The 18,279-nt window shown below is 38.8% G+C and overlaps 1 protein-coding gene across 10 annotated transcripts in view; it reads left to right on the forward strand.

Annotated features, from left to right (window-relative positions):
* LOC124432795 overlaps positions 1-18,279 on the forward strand; it is a 62,541-nt gene that overhangs the window by 10,581 nt on the left and 33,681 nt on the right. For 7 of the 10 annotated variants that reach the window (XM_046982020.1, XM_046982023.1, XM_046982016.1 and 4 more), the window contains exons 2-3: positions 51-793; positions 9,536-9,714. In XM_046982020.1, the coding sequence (XP_046837976.1) occupies positions 658-793; positions 9,536-9,714 (315 nt within the window). In that variant the 5' untranslated portion in view covers positions 51-657. Of the gene's footprint in view, positions 1-50; positions 794-9,070; positions 9,290-9,329; positions 9,461-9,535; positions 9,715-18,279 lie in introns of those variants that run through there. The other 3 variants (XM_046982026.1, XM_046982024.1, XM_046982025.1) reach the window with 3 other exon arrangements.

An 18,279-nucleotide genomic window follows, 5' to 3' on the forward strand; every position in this document is an offset into this window, starting at 1 on the left:
TTCGATTAAAACGAGTAATCGAACGATTGTCCAAAATTACGTATTTACAGTGAACCGTAACGCAGTCGACAGGATTATTTTGGAGAATGGAACGAAAATCGAAAATAGATTGGAGTATCTTCGTCGAGACGAAAACAATGGGGATATTCACGGTGACAATATTATTGTATCTAATTCGTGTACTGTAGTGTGTTTTTGTACGATCGGAAACATTGAGAGAACACCCAGGATTGTTTACAAGACAAGATTGTTTACCTATAAAAGCTTTGTAGTAGCTTTGTTGCTGGGTTACAAGGACTGTTCCGTTCAGACTTTCTACGAACGCGCACGAAGATACATATCCATGGAGATTCAACGACGATGCTTTTGAAATACGCATAAAGTTAAAAATGTTAACAAGTTTTGCGATGGATCGAAAGAACGAGGAAAAGGGAAGACGAAATTACGTTCACGAATGTAGCGTCTTCGAAGCACGTGCTTCGATGTTATTACACAATTTCGCGTTTCTCGTGCGAGGATAGAAGAGGAGAAGAAAAAGAAGGGGTAGAAGGTATTACCGTGGGACATTATCGAAGTTCCTTTTAAACGAGTCGTGTGCGTAAACGTGCGTGCGTGTATGTACAAGGCTGGAACGAAAAGTATGCGGCACCGTGCAAGATGAAGGGGCCAAGAATCAGTGGCCTACCGAGTGAGAAAAAGTTGGACTCTTGCCAAAAGGCACGTCAGGAGTGTTGGCGAGTGTTGCTTACGTACTTGAGCTTCTGTGCGTTGCTGCCCGGCACCATTCTTTCAGGTTGGTACGCGAATTTTCCTTTTTTATTCTCTTTTTTTTTCTTTTTTTTTTTTTTTTTTCTTTCTTTTTCCTTTTCTTCCTTAGTCTTCATTTACTCTTTAATACGAAGGTTCAGAGTTTTCGACCAAACGTCTATGAATCGTCGAAAATATTCTTGCCGCGTGTGTATTCACGCTTACGTCCTATTTTCCACGTAGAAATACGTGTTCCCATCTCAGATATACAAAATAGAGATAAATTAAACGTATGAACGAGAGTTTAAAAGCAGCGCACTGGCCCGTAACGCAAATTACGAGTGTTATTAACAATTACCGTGTAATTGTCTGGATTTGTAAAGAGAAATTAAATGCACATCCGTAGAGAGCTCGTGGACTTCTCTTTCGCTTTTCGACTTCTATATTGCATTAGCTATGAGGCGTACAAACGTCGTTCCTTTTACGAATCTTCGTGTCACGACTTTGGTCCTTGTACTATCTGCTTCGTTAAAAGCCACAAGATCGATATTACTTTTTTTTTTTTCTATTTTTAAAATATTACGCGTAACCGATATCTTCCTACGCACACGTTTCTTGCTAAGAACGTAAAGATTTCAAGGAACTAAAGCGAATGTAAAATACGTTGATGAGAATAAAAACCTTGAAGAATGTCGGCCGAATGTTAAGAATGGGGACCGATCGATACACCGTTTTATTTCTGAATGTATTTATTTTCGAAACAGACCACGTGTAGGTATATAAAGTTAAATATCAGTGACCACGACACCTACACGGCTTTCTTTGTCGCTGTGTTTTTTCGAGGAACCCTCGCTCTTTATGGTACGCACGTGGTGCCATAAAGTTCACATATGCGTCCTTACATATTCCGTGTAGTTTCGAATGTATCAAAATGTACGAATGTTCCAGTTAAATCTGTGCCGATGAAAAAATTATCTGACATCTCAGTACAACTTTTTATTTCGCGTTCTCACTTTCTACGACGGGCGCGATTCCTTTTTACGAATATAATAATGATTTCAAAATAGTATGATTTTTACAATTAAATTAGCGTTTTAGTTTAATCGATAATGAAAATATATGACAGAGTATCATTCGATTATTATTTCCGGTTGAGTATCACTTTACGTACTTTCGAAAATACGATTGTGTTTTAATTGGTTTCTTGAACCGAGAGCAGCGGTTGTATCGGTCTGCGAACTAAACATCTGTTTCTAGCGGTGTAAATGTTTACGATTCGATCGCGTTTGCTCGTGGCCAACGTGCTGTTGTATGAGGTCAGCATTTATTAAAGATTGAGAACGCTTTCGTAACTCTTCGGTATTCCCTTTTTTGTTTCCTTATTGAAATGTTATCATTAGATTCATTTAAAAGCGGACTAGTTATCTGTGTAATCGCGATCCGCGGATTAAAAGAGAAATATAAACGATTATAACTCTACTTGGCACGAACTCCCGAGCATTCCATTCAAACGAATAATCGTATCTAAGTGGTCGAAGGAGATCCGACGCAAAACACGTTCTGCATTTAGAGACGGCCTACGAGATAAAGTACGAAGAACAGACGTGCTGTATATATGGTGGTGTATTTGAAACTTCGGCCCTGCTTGTAGACTTATTCGTCCGGACAAAAGCAGTGTTAAACGGAGCGTGTTTGGACGAAGTCTTAAGATTTATTAGCATATACAGATCAAACGTATGGTTCGAACCTAAATCCGAGAGCTCTTTTATTTTATATTCTTTTATGTAAAGCTTCCTTTAATATGATCAATTGCATTTGAAAAAAAGGTGCTTCTTATTGTTAATTAATTATATTAACGATTGTACTCGCAAAGTTTCTCTGAATATTTTTATTAATGGGATATATGTATGAATCAGAAGAAAATACTTCAAAGTCATTTTAGGATACAGTAACGTCGTCTTTGTCGTCACCATTATAATTCCCTGCCAAGAGACAATGCTCAAATCCTAAACGGTCCGACCGAAAACAAAACGGGAACGTTGCTTGTCTTCCGGAAACGCATCACGCGGTCTCTGGCGAGAAGAGGAACGACAAAGAGAGAGAGAGAGAGAGAGAGAGAGAGAGAGAGAGAGAGAGAGAGAGAGAGAGAGAGAGAGAGAGAGAGAGAGAGAGAGAGAGAGAGAGAGAGAGAGAGAGAGAGAGAGAGAGAGAGAGAGAGAGAGAGAGAGGGAGAGAGAGAAGACTGCCCTAGGTGCCGGCAGTTATTTACTCTTAGGACAATTTAGTGTAATTAATTAACCGGAGTTGCTAGGGTAAGCTAATTTATACTCATAGAATGATTCACTACCTTTCTCGAGCGTTCCTGAACAGCTCTTCCTCTTCTGTTTCATATGTCACCTTTGATAATCTGATTTTACTAGATTTGAATTAGTAAAATCTCGATTTTTCATTTAACGATATTAGAAAACAAATCTTTTCAAAAATGATTCGTTGGAATTATTACGATTCATTTTATACGTCGCATTGACTTGAAACAGATGTCACTTTTTGTTTTAAAATCTGGTATTTAACAATTTTCGAACTATTAAGTAATGGCAAATTCCATGAACACTTATTTAGATGTTCCTTGCTTTCCTACTTGCTCGACAAGAAACGTTTCATGGTAAATCAGAACTTCGTCGTGTACATAAATTTACTTACGCATATGCACGCACACATATTATACATCTAACGTTTGTGTACATACATAGTTCGGACGAAGTACAGACGATAGTTACAATGCATTCGCCGAACTTCTGACGTCGTCAACGACTCGATAGAATTTCATGCCATCGTGGTAGACGACTTTGATTTCGTGAATTTGTGTAAATTTAAGGTATATGAATTCCTTACTAATTCGGAAATAATCATCTGAATTTCAAATTTTCCTTTGAATTTACTTCGTTGTTAATACGAATAATTCTTTGATTTAATGATATTTGTGACGCACACGAACATACAAGAGTGTTTAGCTCCCTTTCGTCGAGAACATTTAGAACATTTTCTCACATTAAGAACTCCGTTGATAAATGGCTACTTTTTTCTCTCGACACGCGATGACAGATTCGTGTATCTGTTTTTCCAGATATGTTTCTCTCTCTCTCTCTCGCTCTCTCTCTCTCTCTCTCACTCACTCTCACACACACACACACACACTGATTCTCTGATGTAATAAAATGATATTTCTCTTCGTTTTTTTCTTTTTTAATAAGACACTTTAAATGATGTGAGAGATAGTATACATTTTTTACGCGTTCAATAATAAAATCTACGAATTTAATAAAAATTGTAATCGTTCTTATTTTACTACTGGTATATTTAATATTATTTTCGTAAATAATGAATAATTATTATATATAATAATAAAGAAATAGTTTTCGATCTGTAGATCATTACGTTCAACCGATCGATTTATTTATGATTAATTCGAAGTAAGTTTTATTAGTGATAATCATCGTCAATCATGGGAAGTAATTTCAGTCCAATAACTGTTTCAATAAATGTAACTTTGGATTTAGTCAAATTCAACGAAAGAAAAAGAATACTACACTATGCTCACGAACGTACATACATATCTGCATTCGTAATCGTACGTTGTAATACATTTTTCGTTGATATTAAAGTGGTGGTGGATAGAGAGGAGATAGGACATAGAGGGAGAATCGTTCAACTCAAGTGACGTCACAATGGATATTCAAAATTCAACGGATATTTTCACACTGCATTTTGGAGATTGAAAGCTTTGATATGGTTTTTAAAAAGTAGTGACGCTTTACGATCGGTAAACTTTTCGATTTTTGTTAAGTGAATTCCTATTGAAGTTTCAACAATGGGGCATGTATGTATGTATGTATGTACAAAATCATCTCGGCCTTTTATCTCGACAAACTGCGTTCAGCGACGACTAAACTAGCCGGATATTTTTTTTTCTACCGAATCCATTACTCAACTAACAATTGTATTAATGATTAAAAAGCGTAGTTTAAGTTTAAAAAGTAAAGGTAAGCAAAAATCTTTAGCGTTTCTTTTCAATTTATCTCTTTTTTTTTTTTTTTTTTTTTTTTAATTGACCTCTCTCGACGAGGAGTATTCATAAGTTTTATCGTGTGATAATTAAATCTATAATAGTCGATCTAAGTACGGCCTCGATAGAGCGCTATTTCTGGTCAATATAGAAGTTGAATCGGAAAAATCCATCTCGTGGCAAGGTATAAGAGCTCAGAACAAAATATCGGTTGAAATGCCGACAGAGATGAGATTGAACTTTCGACTCGATTCAACGCACTTCCGCTAGAATCGCAAATTACGAACTTCGATGCTGTTATATTCGGTTTTTTCAATAAAGCGTGGGAACGTAGAAGAGAAAATTTTTCGGTCTAGTAGGATCGTTTGATTCACGATATCTTTTTTCTTTGTCTATTGTACATAATATATATATATATATATATATATATATATATATATATATTTATATATATATATATTTATTTATATACATATATATATATATATATAAAACCACTCAATCCCAGCAAATCTTGTCCATATATGTGTGCATAAAGTTTACTCTGTCAGATTCCATCTATATGCGTTTGATCTTTGGTACTTGTTTGCCAGTCATGCAACATCGAAAGGAATATATAGATATATACTTTACATCTCGTCGAGGTGAACCTTATAAAATCGGAAATAGCTGATATCGAGTCGAATTCTCAGAGCGTATCAAGAAGGAACGATATTTCAGTTTTTCTTCCTTTTCTTGCACCATTTTCGCATTTAGTTTCCTCTCTTTATAGCACTTCCTTTCCTTTCCTTTTCCTTTTTCTTTTTCTTTTTTCCTACGGTGGAACAAACGTTCTCATAACTTCTCGGTAACCATGTGTGGATCGTTCTTCTCTTCTTGGTCGTGGATTTCTTTTACACGTATGTACATACATACACTTCCAGAGCGTTCGTATACAAACACACATACACGAGGGTATGTGCACAGAAGGGTATATGCACAGACGCGAGTCAATGCTGCACCGTAGATTTTTACAGGGCCGAAAGAAGTGAGGGATAAGAGAGAGGGGAGAGAGAGATGGAAGGAGGGAGAGAGAGAGAGAAAGAAAAAAAGAGGAAGAGAGATGGTAAAAGAGAAGAAGAGAGATGGTAAAAGAAAGAGAAGAAGAAGGAGGAATTCCTTCGGGTCGAGAAGAGAAACTTCTTCCCTCTACATCTCATCTTTCTCTTCTCCGTTTCCGTTTTGCAACTCCCGTTTCCGCTTTTGTTTCTCGCATTTCTTCCTTTATTCGCCATTTCTCAAAAGTTGGAGAGACCGGCTTTAGTCCAGTTTTATTAGCGCCATCCCCTATTTCGCTCTACCATCTCTCCTTTTTCCATCCTTTCCTCGAGCACGATCGAGCCTTTAAGAGCGCTCCGCGTCGCCTTTTAACCTAGCATCGTTTCACCATCGTCTTTCGTCCCTTCTTACCGACAAATTCTACGTGAGACACCTGCTTTTTGCGGCAGATTCATGGAGAAAATAGTTTCTTTTCGTCCTTTTTTTTTGTTTTTCTTTCGTTCTTTCCTTCTTACAAAATATAAGAGTACCTTTCAGGCGGATTAAAAATATTTTTCTACAAAGTTGGATCATGTTTATATGAGCATTTTTACTACGATAGGTGTATTATAGACAGCTGGAAAATAATTCTAAATAAAATACTCTAGTTTGATACATTAGAAATGAGAGATCTATGATATTTACTTATAGTTTTAATCGAGACTCATCAGAATCTATCAGTTTATAATTTTCAACTGAGAGTTTTTAGAATATAGGCAATAAATGTGAGAGATAGAGATAGATTGAAAGAAAAAGTTCACATACGTGTAGACAAGAGGAACGCACACGTGTCGAACACGCACTATGAGTCGAGAATGCTGCCATTTGTCGAGCGTGAAGAGTATTTCGCGATCGTCTTCTTGGAAATTTCATCTGGCTTCCTTCGTCTTCTTGACTTCTAGGAAGCTTCCACAAGTTTCTGGTATTTGTGCGAGCGAGTCTATACTCAATTTGTGCGAACTTTTCGTGATGTTATTAAACGTGACGTATTTTCGTCATTTTTAAACAGTTCGAAAACATTAATAATCAGCCAAGCGTTCAAATAAATGTACAGATTATAGAAAGAGATCCTTGAGGTATGAAAAATGTATGTACGCGTAATTAAGAAAAGATTACTCGTAACATTATCACGTTAAAGTCTCTCAAAAATATTGATTTTTATCGTTCCATCCTAGTTTTTAAATCTATCACAAGTATGATTTTCTCACGTTAAATGGTTAAATTTAAAGATCGAACGAGTTGGTCGACGGTTCGTCTCACAGCGTATCGCGTCGCGGCGGCCTGGCGACTGGTAGCGCGCGACCACAGTTTACGAGCGGGACGTCGAAAATGTATGATACTCTCGGTGGTCCAGCGGAGCCGTAAACTTTCGTTCGTATTGTTTCGTGCGTCAGGAAATGGGGAGAAATTACGTGGCGGTGGTTTAAGGCTGTCGAATCTCGGCGGACTCGGGGAAAATATTGGCGGAACGTGCGTACTACACTTCGAAAGGGTGGTTTCGCGGTTTCCGCGAATGCGGGTTAACTCGAATAACTCATAAAGATTTTTATTTGAGTTTTACGTTCGACGAAGATACGTACTCGAAGTCACCTAATTCGTTCTTTAATTCCCTTTGAACATGGCAATCGTATTGGTGCGTGCGTGTGTGCGCGCGCGTGCGCCCTTGCACGAAACGAAACTTGGACACGCGTCGTTACTCGTTACCCGAACCGAAATTTATTCTTGCTCTTCCCTCGTTCCATACGTAGGAACCATGGATTTAGATGCCATTCGTCATCCTGCAGTACGGCATTTTCTCGCGTAGCGCGTGTATCGTTCTCTAAAAGGACGCCACTGAGAGAGAGAGAGAGAGAGAAAGAGAGAGAGAAAGAGAGAGAGAGAGAGAGAGAAAGAGAGAGAGAAAGAGAGAGAGAGAGAGAGAATGAGGCGCCAGAGAAATATGTCGACGGAAAGAGAAATGCCAAGATAATACCTTATTTTTCTTTTCTGTCTTTCTTTTTTCCTTCTTCCTTTTTTTTTTTATTTTTTTTTGTACAAGAGGTAAAAACGATATTATCCTTTTCTTCATCTTTTCTCCTTCTTTATACCTCTCCTTTTTGTTTTCTCCCTTCCGTTTCAAAAGATACCGAGAAACCTGAAATATTTCTTTTGTTTTGGTTTTTTTGTTTACTTCTTTGTAATAAGAAGAATTTTTAGTAAAGTGTGTCAGAAAGACGACGTAACAAAGTTAAGATTTAAAGCACGTAACCTACAAAACGTATACACCTGTATGCTATACGTACGTATGCATGTGTTTGTACGTAAAGGAAAGGCGATTTGTTAGATGAATTATATTACATACGCGCGAAATATATTTCATTTCCATTCACGATAGCGGTAGCTTTCTGTCGATTAATCTAACGTTATCGGGAGCGTTGCAAGAACTTTCATGGAATTCAGGTTCGTGGTAACGCCAGGCTCAAGGGTGAATTTTAGTCATTTGTATAACGCGATTAGTGGATGCGTATACGGGCGTTATCTGTGCGCCAGGAGACTCTGCGAAGAGTCGGCAGGATTTCTCTCTCTCTCACTCTCTCTCTCTCTCTCTCTCTCTTTCTCTTACTCACTCTCACTCTATCTATCTATCTCTCTTTCCCTTTCTCTCTGCGCGTTTCTCTCCGTATGCATGTTTGCGAGAACGTTCGCGCGAATTCACGTCGTGGGGGAAGAGGAATAGTCGGATGGGCGTGCGACTACGCGTTGGATGAAGGATGTTGTTTATGCGAAATGGTCGATCCAGTAAATTACGATGTCAGTATATCGTTCTGCGCAGGTTCGTTTGACAATTCAGCGAACGTGCATTTTCACTTGACGTATGAGGATTTACCTGCTTGTATTTGTCGGATATTACCAAATGTTACACGCGTTCGCGAGATTTCCAGTCTCTCTCTCTCTCTCTCTCTCTCTCTCTCACTCTCTCTCTCCCTCTCACTCTCTCTCTCTCTCTCATTTTTTTTTCTGTATCGTTTTTTCCTCGTTATTTTTAATCGTTAATCGATCGAGTGCGAAAGTGTTAATAAGCGTAGAAATATCGTCCGGCGATCAAACCTCTCTCTCTCTCTCTCTCTTTCTCTCTCTCTCTCTCTCTCTCTCTCTCTCTCTCTTTCTCTCTCTCTAACCTTCTGTTTTCGATTTTACGCTTCATCGATGCAAAACTCGTGTGTAGCTACTCTGAAAATGTAAGCAAAGGAAAAAAAAAATAAAAGTTATAGGCTGGCGCGTCACTTTCTCAAGTATATTAGCGAAGTCACAGTCTCTCAGGTTTTATTACCAACTTTCCTTTCGAATCAATCCCTGTCAAACACCAATGGTATCGTCGCTCACGCTGATGATGATCGATGATGATGGAGAGACCGCTCGAAGGTATACTAACGAGAGAGCGATCCGAATAGACCGACAGCCATTTGAATGAGACCGGAGTTCGATGACTGCGTTCTAGAAACTCTTAGAGATTATGTAACACATATATGGTGGGAGGAAGCTTTCGAATTCCCCGGAAATTCTCTTCGCATTTTCGTTCGAAACTAACGATCAGTGCGCACCTTTTAACATTCATTTCTGTGATATTAAGACGTCGGAATGTAGGACCGAGGAACCATTTTGTTTCAGAACCTGCTCATATACGCGAAGTGTCCAAAGGAAATTCTCGTCGGAACGTCAACGATGCTACTAACGATTCCGTCGGCACGGATTTGCCCATTTTCGAGCCGACTGCTCCAAATGTTACGGGTTTCGTTGGGCAAACGGTGTATCTACCATGTCGAGTGCGAAAATTGGCCGACAAAGTGGTAAGTTTGTTCATCATTCGTTCATTAAAATGATACTATTGTGTACATTATTTATTTAAAAGAAAGATTTATTTTGATGTTTTTAATTAGTCGACATATAGACATTTTGAAATATGCACTGAGAAGGTCATTAAAAAAAATAACATTTGTTATTAACATGTTGAAAGCAGTAAAAAATGTATTGCTGAGGGATTCCCTAAGTTGTCAAATTCCATAACTTTTATATGATTTATTCTACGCATTTATGCATACTAAAAGGCCGACTTGGTGCATACTAACGCGCCGAATAGAGCAGCGTTCTCGAAGTTTTTAATTTGTGCTCTCTGCTTCAGCCGGTTGGTCTCTCGATGGGTTAGAATTTTCTCCACAATCGTCCGTACCCCAACGTTCTCTGAACTACTCCGCAGCTACGCGGATTAAGTTACCTTCAGTTGGCTGAATTAAAACGCTAATAACGAGCGACGATATTTATTGGATGGCTTTCACAGAGGTTCAAACCGAATCCTCTCGTTTTCTCTGTCCAATCTCTTCGTTCGTCTTTCCTTCTATTTCTCTCTCCCTTTTTTTCTCTTTCTCGTACTATCTCTTTCTCTCTTTTACCCTGCCCTTTACCGTTTTCTTCCTCCCTTCCTCCTTTCCTCTCTCTCTCTCTCTTTCTCTCTCTCTCTCTCTCTCTCTCTCTCTCTCTCTCTTTGCATCGTGGCTCGACTGAACTTTTACGGACCATCCAGAGATTCCAGTAGCAGCACCATTGTTTCCCAAACAGGGGTTCCTTACCACTTTTATGAGGGAGATTTTAGGTTTAGCTCGTCAGATAACTTTGGTGCGCTCATCGCTTAAACGGACTCGCTTCCATTACCTACCGTGTTTCCCACACTATTAACCCTTATTCACTTGCCACGCTTTGAATCAAGCGATTTTACTTTGGACAAAGGAGGATGCACTTTTTCTATAACTCCGTTAACTCGTACCATTTTTTTCTTCTCCCTTTTATCGTGAGAATCCCGATCGGACGTTTAGCCTGTTTTAATAGTGCGGGCTGCGTTTGATAAGCGAACATTAATATTCCCGTTGGATGTTCGAATTGTGTAAGAACGACGAACGATTAATAATATTTCGAGATTATTAAAGTTCGTATTTTGCAGTCAATACAAGAAAATCAACGAAAATATAATAAATGTTTTGATCGTTTTTCTACTCTCCGATCTTTCTGTAGAAATTTCGGCATAATGTTCGAGAGAACGTTAGCTTCCCTTCAACGTGAGATTAGTCTACTTACAGGAGTAGGCTTATTGAAGTTGATTAAACGGAGTGACGTAGGGAGGAAGGACGAGAAGAGTTAGTGGAGGATGAGGGTGGTTGGTGGGACGAGCGGTGGCAGCAGTAGCGGGCGAATGAAATACAGAGAGAGAGAGAGAGAGAGAGAGAGAGAGAGAGAGAGAGAGAGAGAGAATTCACCTCATAATCTTCGTAACAAGCGCCTTCTCCCGTCCTCTTCCAACGACGTTTTCTCAGTGAAGGGTCCTCTTCAATAAATCACGCGCCCAAGGCTTCGTGTAAACAGGACCGACTTAATAAATCTAATTATCTACGCCGAGGAGACTCTCAAGAAAAATAATTTATCGTTGAAAACATTCGATTCGCCGAATGATGTCGATTTTCAAATTAATACGATCGGTTTATCCTTAGACTTTCGTTCTTTAGAAATAATAATAGGCAATTTTAAATTATCACATTTCTCATTATAACTCGTTATATTATTCTGATACGAGAGAAAGATATTTCTTATATATATATATATTCGCAAGTTTAAATATTTCATTAAAGAAAACGTAGACATGATATTGTGTAACAAAAGGAGTAACATGTTTTCGTGCTAAATCGGGCTTATAGACTACTCAGGTGCTTTTCTCTGTAACATTTTCTCTCTCTTTCTCTCTCTCGTTGTTTCCCTGTTGATTTGCTTCTCTTCTTCGTCGAAGCTAAACTCGCTGTCTCGTTCTTACTCGTTCTCTCGATCTTTACCCTCTTTTCCTCTCGGAACTTCGTGCTCCTTGAAACTTCTTGATTAGAGATTTGATAGTGTTTTTTATGGTATTTCCCTTGGCGCAGAATTGAAGAGGGTAATCGCGATGAACTATCTTTAAATTCAGACTACTGAGGCCCCATTGGCGATCCTTCGAATGGTTCTCTTCTTTCCTTGCCGAGATTAAAATTCTTTAGAGTTCTTATCTACTTGGTACTTCCAGTGTATATAACGTATTAAATATTTACTACTACAGAATATAACTCGTTGAAACAATCGTATAATGTATTTAAATACGAGAAAGAGAGAGAGAGAAAGAGAGGAAAAGAGAGAGAGCATTTTTACTCTTGATTTTTAAATATGATCTTAATAACTCTCAACGTAATATTACGGCATATTTAAGAAAGTTTTATACGTAGAGAGCTTTTTAGTTTTCTCGTTTCGTTTTTAGATTCGTTTCTCGATTCGTTTTTAACGTGGAGCGACGGACTCGATCAGTTGTCGATCTCTTCTACTCTTTAACTATGAAATTTAACTTCATTCTGTAGCATTAAAGAAACTACGAGGATTGTTCGACTACCAATAGTCGATTCTTTCACGACTCTTCTTCTTCCGTCGGGATTTTACGAGACTATTTTTCTCGCGCTACGAACTTCTCGATTGCTTTTATTAGAATGCGACTTGGAAAATTAACAGAGGCAACGAGTGAACTCGAGTTGTTTGCGAGACGAGATGATGCTTATATCTATGAAAGCTCTTCTCGATCTTTCCCTCGTTACCGGCACGAATTTCTAAGATTTTCGATCTTGACATTCAGCATCAAACATCTCTTAAATTTGCAAGAGGAAGATAATCTTCTTCTTTTTAACTTGTACGTTGAAAAGTTTAAATTATTATTATACGGTTGAAGTCACGAGTTTTCACGAACTGTTTAACGACGAATATTCCGTTATATATCACCATATATATATCGGATTTAACGAGATGAAGCTTTAAGAATTTTTTTTTTTTTAGGAACTTAAAAGCACAGTCGATACGATCGGCAGTAGCAATTATCCTCGATACGGCCCACAGAGTAGTAGAGCTTCGTTAACAGCATTATCGAAGAAGCACTTTCGGTATTCTATGACTAAATTCGATCTGTTCGTGGAGGATGGACTAACTCGTTTGGAACAAGTTTGGAACATGTAACCACGAACGTGTACGTAGCAATTTGTTGAAGGTATTGTTACGGTCGGATAAGTCGATTCCGGAAAGTAATAAGTTTTCTGTCAATTTTGTTATAGAATTAAATATAATTCGTTGTAATTTCTTTGGATGTTGATTTATTGTACTCGTGATCTGAGAAAAAGGAATAGGATAAATTTGAACTATGATCGAGGTAGTTTAATGATGACAACGAATGATAAATGTAGAAACTTGTTCGATATATCGAGCGAAGTTAAAGTAAAGCAATAATGAAATCCTTTCATGAATGGAAAGATCCTTTGTAAAAGAGAGAAAAAAGAAGAAATGAGAGCTTTGAGGGTGTGGCGAACCATCGTCGTATACCATCATCGTATACTTAACGCGCTCATGCTTCCTTTGAACACGTAGGTAATACCGCGGTATAACGTGGTACCTGTTGCGTGGGCGTAAAGTATCACTTTGTATATGGCTTTTGAGATAGGATCGAAGCGTGTTTTCTATCGATGCATACCAGAAAGGAGAAGCTTTTTTAAACGCGACGCACGACTTGGCCCATCGAAAGAGATCGATTAAACGGTAGAACTTCCATTGCTCGTTGCAACGTCGGAACAATATATCGCCGTACATACAACGATATTCGCAATTCAGTTGCAACGCTAGCAACGGTAACTATAGCAGGGATAGGAGCTATAGCAACGGTAACAGTAACAGCAACAGCATCAGTATCAGAGTATCAGCGGTGAAATTCGGGTTACTATTGATCGTAGTACGAATGCAACGCAAAACGCAAAGGTTTCGATAAAGAGAAAAGATTGAAAGGATATCGATATAGACCGACTCCATATTTTTCTTCTTTCATATCATAGCCTTTCCTATAACAATCATTTCGTGTTATTTCTTTTATGATCATGCTCGCACGCGTTATTCGAGTATAGAAATTGAATCACGAGAGTAGATTCCGTTCATCGAACAGAGAAAACCAATTTTACTTCTCCGTTGCATCCTTTCGCATTGTTCTATTGGAATATATGTTCCGGACGCGTACTATCTTCGTCCTTTTCCTTTTGGTCCACCTTCCTTGTTCTTCTATTTCTCATTCCTCGATATACCAAGTTCCTTCTTCTCTACAACACGTCCGGTGAGATTGTCGAAAGGGCTAGGACGAAGTTATATCGTATATATCCATTTCAAACAGCATAGCCACACGATATCGAACGCCTTTTAGTAATTGAGAGAAAGGTAAGAGCATTGTGATGGGCATTTCTCTCTCTCTCTCTCTCTCTCTTTCTCTCTCTCTCTCTCTCTCTCTATCTATCTACCTACCTACCTACCTACCTACCTACCTACCTACCTACCTACCTACCTACCTACCTACCTACCTACCTACCTATCTATCTATCTATCTATTTATCTATCTGTCTATCTGTCTATCTTCTATCTATCTATCTATCTATCTATCTATCTATCTATCTATCTATCTATCTATCTATCTATCTATCTATCTATCTATCTATCTATCTATCTATCTATTTGTCTATCTTGGCAAAAAGAATCATTCGTGATTCGCGTTCTTTGATATCTTCGAAACTTATTTCGATATCTCTTTAATGAATCGTTTATACAGAGTTATACATTAATAATGTATATACAGAGTAGATCAAGTAATGTGTTACATATCTCGATATTGTAGTAACAAGTTATTACAAATGAGTAAATCAAAGTGATCTGAAAATTGGATTAAACAAGTGTAATTTAATATTCACGTGCAATTAATATTTGAGACTATTAATGAGATATCAACCCGTAACAGGTTGCATGATTTACTCTATATACATAGATATTCTGATAGAGATATATTTATTTATCTATTTCTAACGATGTTTCGATCGATATATATATTTTTAAGATTCTTACTTAGTTTTCTCATTTAAACGTCATTTCATTTTCGTCGGACGAGTTCTTATTCCAGAACGTGTGCCGATGATCCAAGAAGGAGAAGAAATTTTTCTTAAGACTTCTTTGAAACCTGATGATCTTTGTGGATGATAGATAAGAAACGAAAGGATCAGGAAAGTTGAGATAACGTGAGACTAACCCGCTTGTGACGTGTTTCTTTCGATAAATATGGAAGAATCTAGGAGTGCAATGAGATAAGTTCGGATCGTTCTTCGAAAGCGTCCTCTTTTAGAAATCGTTCTCTCGAAATTCTTACACGTTTCGTTTCAGTCGATCGAAGAAATTTCTATGTTTTGAAGGGACGTGTTTGCGCCGAGCAAGCCCGACGGGAGAGCTCCCGCAAATTCGTGAAATTGCCGAGCCGTCGTTTCTCGAATGGCCACGAAGGATCAATCTCGAACCGTTGAAATCCGGATAATCCGACTGTATGACGTTCGTCTATCTTTCGACGATAAGCCACCCACGGGGTTGTGCTTTCGAGCAAAAAGGGCGCGTTCAAAGGCGTCGATGTTGGGGGAGACGAGAATATACGGTCGGTCTGACTCGTCTCTGTATTTCACCTAACAACATCCTGGACGTTACGCTGATTACCTATCGTTAGTCCACCCTACAAAAGGTTATTGCTTCCTATATATATATGTATCTTCCGATTGCTGTCATCCAAGTGCATAAATGAATGTTCAGCTGAAAAACTTCGACGTCGAACAAAGTCAAATCTATTTGAAATTCCTTGATTGTTTATTCGAATATGAAAGGATATTGTAAAATTAATAATTAGTTTGTATTATTTTGATAGAATTTAACATGTAAGGATATATTTTTGTCGACAATGAAATTTATAAAACACGTTTGTGTATACACGAGATAGGTAAGAAAGAAGTATAACAATTCCCGGTGGTATTTTAAATATAAAAGATTTTTAGCGACATTCTCCGATGTATGGCCAAATCCAGTAGTCTGATGTACACGCGGTCGGAGTATAACTCACTATTTTCGCTCAATAAAATGGTACTTCGAAGTAAATTTTTATGGTTTCGACGGTACGCATAAAACGAATGAAATCCGAGATGGATTCCTTTGGGGTTACGTGCCTCCTATTCATGTTGGATGCTGAGAAAGATATAGCTGTTATCTCTTTTACAATTCGAACGAGAAAGAAGAGAGGGAGGGACATTCCTTTCTAGCATACGATTTTTCTCACCACTTTTGATATTTATTTTTCGTTCGGAACGTTCATGTCGGAAGACTCAAATATTCGAAACAGTAATCTCGATGTAATGGGAAAAAGAAACAGAAAGAGGGAACGCAGTCCCACGCAACGTAGTTGAAGAGTGCTTTGATATGTTTGTGTAGCTATATATATATATATACCTATATATATATATATATAGGTATATGTATGTATGTACATACGTTTGCGCTTCCACTGCGAGCCTGTTCCGCTCTCGTGCCCATCATCATGACAATGCGAGTGGAGTTCGTGGATGGAAAGTACAACTCGGAGGATCGGAGTTCCATGACCGCGTTCATCTGCATGCGATTGTGTGCCAGTTTCGTGGGAGAAGGGATGAAGGCTGGTGAAGGAAGGTGAAACGAAAAGCAGACTGTAGCATGCCTGGCAGCGCGTAGTCCGTCGTCTATTCGCATCGGTTCGCTTCTAATCTTTCGAATATAGTTCCGCGAACACGACTTTGGTATTCGTCGAACGCTTCGTAGAGTCGAGGATAATATCGTCTGAGTTGCGTCGTGGGAAATGGTTCTTGGTTGAAATAGGTTATAGAGGGTAGTAGATGGGTAGGAAAGGTTGGGAATAGGGTTGGCCCGAGCGTTCACTCTCGAATTTCGCAGCTAATAAACAGCAAGCATAGGAAACTCCTACTATCGTAATCTTGAAAGTTCCGAAACGGAAGTTCAAGACACGATGCTCGTCCTCGGGAGCACGTCTGAGATGCGCCATATTATTATTATTCTTCTTCTTCTTCTTCTTCTTCATTTTCTTCTTCATCTTCTTGTTGGCTTCTTTTTGCGTTTCTCCCGGCTGACAAGGAAGTTTCTTCGAGATCGCTTCGAGAAAATGTCAAGATAAGGTGATATCTTCGTTTCGCTTCGTCTTCCTTTCGCTTTTATTCCTCGCGATAGATCATGAGAATCTCTCGGTCTGTTTCCAACGATCGATTTGGCGTAGAACGTAAAGGAGGAGAATTAATGTCGGCTGATGTCGGAGATCGCGGCAATTCGGAGCAACAGTGGCTTGGTTGATGAAGAAATTGGCAGTCTGCCGTACCCGACTTTCCAGTCGAACGATTTTGGTTCGTCTCCCGAGGGCAGGTGAAGTCGTCGCGAGGATTGAGATAACGGAGTTTGCTCGGATAATCAGGACGTCGGAAAGAAGGCTTTGGATATCGATTCGTTTGAAGGCTTTCCAAGCGGAATTTTTCTTGAAAAGGAAAAAATCTTGTTATCGGTACAGAACCGATTCTATTGGATTGCTTCTTTTTTTTTCTTTTTCTTTTTCCTTTTCTTTTTACAAACGCTCGAGCATTTGCGAAACCGTGCGAAATTTGCGTTCGGGTTTTAACGATGAAAGATACGTTTCCCAATCACGATTTGGATATGTTCGATTGGATTACGATAAATGAATTCGGAAGGCTGACCGAGTTGCTTTAGGTTATACGATATTGATAGAATAATAAGTAAACACATTGTTGTACGCGATGTATCTTATAATCTGATGAATGCGATTTGATACGATGTCTCGAGAAGAGCTTTACGAACAATTCGAGTCGTATTTCCGACGAAAAGTAGATCTCACTACGAATGTTTCTAGAGTATAGCGGAAAAAGTATGAAAAAGAAGTTGGAAGGAAATGAGAAAGCTGCGGTTTCATAGCGCGGTCATATTTTACGACGATGGGGGTGCAAATAAAGAGAGGAGGAAAAGAGATTCGTAAGAATATCGCTCGTCGATCGTGATCTTTTCAATCGCGATAATGCTTCGCCTTCTGTAATCTGGTCGATCGACGGAAATATCGGAATGGGTTTCAGAAAAGAGAAGAGAAGAGGAGAGAGAGAGAGAGAGAGAGAGAGAGAGAGAGAGAGAGAGAGAGAGAGAGAGAGAAAGAGAGTCTTATCGATTTTCGATCCCCACTTTTCTGTTCTAACGAAACACGCTTTTGAGAGCTTTCGTGATCCGTAATCCGGTAGTTCGAAGGAATTTGTAATTGTCAGTTGGCGCGATGCCTTCGCATCCGGTCACGTACGACCGAAAGTTTTCGCCATTCGAAATTATTGCAACCTTTCGGCATTTATGTAAACTGTTTTGTAACGGTGCCAAAGTTTACGCGACAGACGGCGAATCGATATCACTGGGCGGCCAAGCATTTCATTCCCGAGATT

The sequence above is a fragment of the Vespa crabro genome, chromosome 1, assembly GCF_910589235.1.
Source record: "Vespa crabro chromosome 1, iyVesCrab1.2, whole genome shotgun sequence".
Taxonomy (NCBI): Eukaryota; Metazoa; Arthropoda; class Insecta; order Hymenoptera; family Vespidae; genus Vespa; species Vespa crabro.